This window comes from Bufo bufo, chromosome 1 (assembly GCF_905171765.1).
Source record: "Bufo bufo chromosome 1, aBufBuf1.1, whole genome shotgun sequence".
NCBI lineage: Eukaryota > Metazoa > Chordata > Amphibia > Anura > Bufonidae > Bufo > Bufo bufo.
The window spans coordinates 828,025,352-828,031,698 of record NC_053389.1 but is presented as its reverse complement, the minus strand read 5'-3'; the positions used below and the strand labels follow the sequence as shown (position 1 = coordinate 828,031,698).

The 6,347-nt window shown below is 45.0% G+C and overlaps 1 protein-coding gene across 1 annotated transcript; it reads right to left on the bottom strand.

The window, feature by feature from the left end:
- Positions 1–2,765: 2,765 nt before the first annotated feature.
- Positions 2,766–3,719, bottom strand: LOC120989900 (olfactory receptor 1G1-like). The gene has a single exon (XM_040418307.1). It carries the CDS (start codon positions 3,717–3,719, stop codon positions 2,766–2,768), a length of 954 nt encoding a protein of 317 aa, XP_040274241.1.
- Positions 3,720–6,347: the final 2,628 nt, after the last annotated feature.

Here is a 6,347-nt window from a genome sequence, read left to right as displayed (position 1 = left end):
GCCTGTATTTGTGGGAGGGGCGTCTGGCTACTTATTCTCCACGCCAGCGGTCAGCCAGACGCCCGATCATCACGCGTTACTTGCCGGTTATCGCGCTCCTTACTCTTCCTGTCGTACCTGGCTTCTTGTCGTGTCTGCGCACGCGCGCTCCTGTGGTCCGGACTGCCGCACGTCAGCCTACCAGGTAATCGGGGCTCAGCTGGCTCCGCTCTAGCTGAGCCTCACGCCCGGCCTTGTTTCCGGCAACCGGTGGTATAGGGTGTAGTCGCCGCTCTCCCAACGTAAGCCACTCGCGCATCTACCCTAAGGTACAGGCGGCGGGGTCTGGGGAGCGGCATCACATCAAAGATGCCTGCCGCTGTGATATGATGGGTCAGTTTGCTTTTCCCTTTCTTAAGATGGGATGTGGTGACAGGCCTCCATGGTGCCCACTCTTAGAAGGCTGGTAAGGGGGTAAGCAGAGCCATATAAGCACTCTGCCCTGTGGCTGGGCTGCAGGTGGGGGTTTGAGGGGGTTCTGCGCTCTCATGGGGGTGCAGGACCCTTTTAGATTATTTTTTCTGCCCTGCAGTGTATTCACAGGGTACGGTCGCCACAGTCCCAATCCGGGTTTTATTATTTAGGGTGGCACGGATTTTTATTTATCCTCTGCCAGCTTGCTAGGGTCATCTGCTCATGTGGTTTTCGGTTCACCTGGTGCAATGTTCCCTCACTGGGGGTCTCCCTCTGTCAGCACATGTGTTTAACAGTGCACTACGGCTTCGCCTTGTTTTCCGTCTTACTTGGGTCCTGTCTCCTGGATCGCCCAAGGTGTCAGTGTCTCCTGGATCGCCCAGGATGTCAGTGTCTCCTGGATCGCCCAGGGTGTCAGTTTCTCCTGGATCGCCCAAGTTGTCAGTGTCTCCTGGATCACCCAGAGTGTCTGTGTCTCCTGGTTCGCCCAGGGTGTCAGTGTCTCCTGGTTCGCCCAGGGTGTCAGTGTCTCCTGGATCGCCCAGGGTGTCAGTGTCTCCTGGATCGCCCAGGGTGTCTGTGTCTCCTGGATCGCCCAGGGTGTCAGTGTTCCTGGATCACCCAGGGTGTCAGTGTTTCCTGGATCGCCCAGGGCGTCAGTATTCCTGGATCGCCCAGGGTGTCTGTGTCTCCTGGATCGCCCAGGGTGTCTGTGTCTCCTGGTTCGCCCAGGGTGTTAGTGTTCCTGGATCGCCCAGGGTGTCAGTGTCTCCTGGATCGCCCAGGGTGTCAGTGTTCCTGGATCACCCAGGGTGTCAGTGTTTCCTAAATCGCCCAGGGCGTCAGCGTTCCTGGATCGCCCAGGGTGTCTGTGTCTCCTGGTTCACCCAGGGTGTCAGTGTTCCTGTATCACCCAGGGTGTCAGGGTCTCCTGAATCACCCAGGGTGGCTATGTGTTCTGGGTCCTTTCCTCTTTTGTTTCTTGTTTTTGGTACCTAGTCATCATCTCCAGTTCTGATGTTGTTTTGTTCCTTCCTTAGATTGGGCAGTAATTGTTCTCTTCTCCTACACATCGTTTAGGCAATTTCCGAGGCGCTCCCAGGTAAGTCGGGTTAGAGATGGTTGCTGGGGTGGGGTCAGCCGTCAGATTCGATACTCAGGGTCATCTTTTTCATTAGTTTCAACGTAGTGTTTGGCATTTGGAGCCGTGCTTCCAAATCCGTTTGTGTCACGTCAGGTAGGCTGTTCATCAGATGGTCACTTTCGCACTCCTCCAGTCTCTCACTTTCTTCCCGGTCGCTTTCTCCGCATCCATCTGTGCCCTTTGCCGTTGCTCTGGTGGCTATAATTCGCCTTTTTGTTCTCAGGTCAAGCATGTCCCACGTGTCCGACATGGATGACAACATCTCCATGCCAGGAACTTCCGTCTCAGGACACAACAGCAGCACATCTTTGAGGAGTTGGACTGTGCCAAAGCTGATTGCCGAGCTTAATCGCCGGTGGATTCGGCATCCCGCGTCCGCCCGCTAGGCTGAATTGTACCGTCTACTGATGACGGCCCCGGGTCCGACAGCTGAGCAGTCCAATTTCAGCTCAATACAGCTCGCGCTAGCTCAGATTAATTCCTCCATCGGTGGTCTCGCTAGCTCAGTTGCGGACATTCAGTCTAGGGTGGCAGTTTTGGAAACCAGGCCAGCGGCCTCGCCGCAATCTCCGGGTTCGGCAGTCACTCCTGCCATTCCTCAGGACGTTGCAGGTAGGCCTTCTGCCACTCCCCAAATTGCACCTTCTCATTTCGTCCCGGAGCATATCAAAAAGGATATCCTGGCAGGCAAGGACGTGAATCTGGCATCTATTCTTATTGCCTCCCAGGATATTTCTGAGAACCGGGTCATCAACTGCGGAGAGGTTTCGGTGGTTTTGAAGGCTAAGGATGCCCGGCTCAACAGGAAATGATCTATTTCCGAATTTGTTCTGGCCTTCAGCCTTTATAGAGATGTTGTGTGCTCAGCCCAGCCTAGTCGTAGGGAAGAGTTGGACACTTATTTATACCGGATTACGGATTTGGGGCACAAGTACGGCGGCTCTGCATTCTATGACTATCACCGCTCATTTTCTGCCAAAGCCGCTGCTGCCCTAAACCAGTTTCAGTTTGTGTCAAACTTGGCAGATTTGGATATGGAGCTGTTTTGTTGACACTTTGCGGGTCTCAAGGCCCCTCTTTGTGCCATTTGCCAGTCTATTTTCCATTCATCTGAGTGGTGCCCTAACCCGGTGCATTCCCCGGACCAGGAAGAGCATTTTTTATTAAATTACTCACATTTATTGGTTATTTCCTGTAGAGATTTTTTGATTTCCTTATTCCTCAGACTGTATATAATGGGATTGATGAGTGGAGTAAATACAGTATACAGCAGTGATAGAAGTTTACTAAGGTTCAAGGTTTGTCCTCCTTTGGGGGAAAAATATACACTCAGTATAGTAAGGTAAAATATGGAAACCACCATGAGGTGGGAGCTACAGGTAGAGAAGGCTTTCTGTCTACTGATACTGGACTGGAAGCGTAATATGGTAACAATAATGTTAACATAAGATATGATTATTATTATGACCATGAACAGTACTAGTATACATGCTATATAGACCTCTAACTCAATATTGTAAGTACTAGAGCAGGCGATTTCTATTAAAGGGATAAGATCACAGAAAAAGTGGTCAATGATATTTGGTCGACAAAATGTCAGCATCGATATTGTGAAGCTGTAAATCAAGGCAATAGCAAAAGCTAAAACCCAACAGATGGCTGTTGATATCACACAATGAGCCCTTGTCATGATAGATGTGTAATGGAAAGGTTTACAGATGGCCACATATCTGTCGAAAGACATCACTGTGAGAAGGAGACATTCAAATAACTCTGAGACACTGAAGAAAAAAAACTGAGTCATGCAACCATAAAAAGTAATGGTTCCTCCATTATTCAGTAGGATGTGGAACATGTTGGGGACAATATCTGTAGGTAACACAATGTCACTGATGGACAGGTGTGAGATGAAGAAGTACATTGGAGTGTGGAGGTTTTTGCTGGTGGACACCAGGGTGATGATCAGAAGATTCCCACATATTGTCCCACAGTAAACCACCAGGAGAAGACAGAAAAGGGACAATTTTAACTGTTGGCTGCTTTGAAATCCTAAGAGGAAAAACTGTACATCGACAGTCAGATTGTTCTCCTTCAAAGATACAGTAGGAGAAAAAAAAAACATTTTAAATTGAGCATATCATCAAAAAATTGTCAACTTTTAAAAAGATTTTTGTGTGATTTTTTTTTCTTCTTCATTTTCTATATTATGACTAGAGATCAGCGAATCAAAGCTGACGAAGTGGAATTTGATCCAAATTTCAGGAAAAATTTGATTCGCAACAAATCCAAATTTTCTCAATTTGTTCTTGTTATTGGTGTACAAGTGCTACGTTGAAAAGCCTTTAGTGGCCTATTTTAGCACAAAAAGAAATATATATACGCACTTCACTGTTGCAGTTATTTGTGGCGAAAGCGTTTAGTGGCCAATTTCAGTACAGAAAAAAATATATATATACGCATTTCACTTCTGCAGTTATATGTTGTGATAGTGTTTATTGGCCCATTTCAGTACAAAAAGAGAAATATATACGCAGTTCACTTCTGAAGTTTGTGACACAGCGAGGGGTTTTGTATGGGAAGGCAGGTATTTTCCTCCCAACATGTGCAGCTGGGCTGGTTTCCAGCCAGGTGAGCTCAAATACCGGACCGGAGTTTAACCACCTCAGCTCCCCTAGCTTAAACACCCTTAATGACCAGACCACTTTTTACAATTCTGCACTACACTACTTTCACCGTTTATTGCTCGGTCATGCAACTTACCACCCAAATGAATTTTACCTCCTTTTCTTATCACTAATAGAGCTTTCATTTGGTGGTATTTCATTGCTGCTGACATTTTTACTATTTTTTGTTATTAATCAAAATTTAACGATTTTTTTGCAAAAAAATTACATTTTTCACTTACAGTTGTAATTTTTTTTTTTTAAAAACGACATCTATATATAATTTTTTCTCTAAATTTATTGTTCTACATGTCTTTGATAAAAAAAAAATGTTTGGGTAAAAAAAAAATGGTTTGGGTAAAAGTTATAGCGTTTACAAACTATGGTACAAAAATGTGAATTTCCGCTTTTTGAAGCAGCTCTGACTTTCTGAGCACCTCTCATGTTTCCTGAGGTTCTACAATGCCCAGACAGTAGAAAAACCCCACAAATAACCCCATTTCAGAAAGTAGACACCCTAAGGTTTTCGCTGATGGGCATAGTGAGTTCATAGAACTTTTTATTTTTTGTCACAAGTTAGCGGAAAATGATGATTTTTTATATTTTTTTCCTTACAAAGTCTCATGTTCCACTAACTTGTGGCAAAAAATAAAAACTTTCATGAACTCACTATGCCCATCACGAAATACCTTGGGGTGTCTTCTTTCCAAAATGGGGTCATTTGTGGGATAGTTATACTGCCCTGGCATTTTAGGGGCCCTAATGCAAGAGAAGTAGTTTGAAATCAAAATGTGTAAAAAATGCCCTGTGAAATCCTAAAGGTGCTCTTTAAAATGTGGGCCCCTTTGCCCACCTAGGCTGCAAAAAAGTGTCACACATGTGGTATTGCTGTACTCAGGAGAAGTCGGGCAATATGTTTTGGGGTGTCTTTTTACATATACCCATGCTGGGTGAGAGAAATATCTCAGCCAAAGACAACTTTTCCCATTTTTTTATACAAAGTTGGCATTTGACCGAGATATTTATCTCACCAAGCATGGGTATATGTAAAATGACACCCCAAAACACATTGCCCAACTTCTCCTGAGTACGACCACATGTGTGACACTTTTTTGCAGCCTAGGTGGGGAAAGGGGCCCACATTCCAAAGAGCACCTTTAGGATTTCACAGGGCATTTTTTACACATTTTGATTTCAAACTACTTCTCACGCATTAAGGACCCTAAAATGCCAGGGCAGTATAATTACCCCACAAGTGACCCCATTTTAGAAAGAAGACACCCCAAGGTATTTTGTGATGGGCATAGTGAGTTCATGGAAGTTTTTATTTTTTGTCACAAGTTAGTGGAATATGAGACTTTGTAAGAAAAAAAATAAAAAATAAATCATCATTTTCCGCTAACTTCTGACAAAAAATAAAAATTTCTAGGAACTCGCCATGCCCCTCACGGAATACCTTGGGGTGTCTTCTTTCGAAAATGGGGTCACTTGTGGAGTAGTTATACTGCCCTGGCATTTTAGGGGCCCTAATGTGTGAGAAGAAGTCTGGAATCCAAATGTGTAAAAAATGCCCTGTAAAATCCTAAAAGTATTCATTGGAATTTGGGCCCCTTTGCCCACCTAGGCTGCAAAAAAATGTCACACATGTGGTATCACCGTACTCAGGAGAAGTAGGGCAATGTGTTTTGGGGTGTATTTTTACATATACCCATGCTGGGTGAGAGAAAAATCTCTCTAAAAGTCAACTTTTCCCATTTTGTTATTCAAAGTTGTCATTATAGAGAGATATTTCTCTCACCCAGCATGGGTATATGTAAAAAGACACCCCAAAACACATTGCCCAACTTCTCCTGAGTACAGCGATACCACATGTGTGACACTTTTTTGCAGCCTAGGTGCGCAAAGGGGCCCAAATTCCAATGAGTATCTTTTAGGAGGGCATTTGGATTCCAGACTTCTTCTTACGCTTTAGGGCCCCTAAAATGCCAGGGCAGTATAAATACCCCACATGTGACCCCATTTTGGAAAGAACACACCCCAAGGTATTCCATGAGGGGCATGGCGAGTTCATAGAACTTTTTATTTTT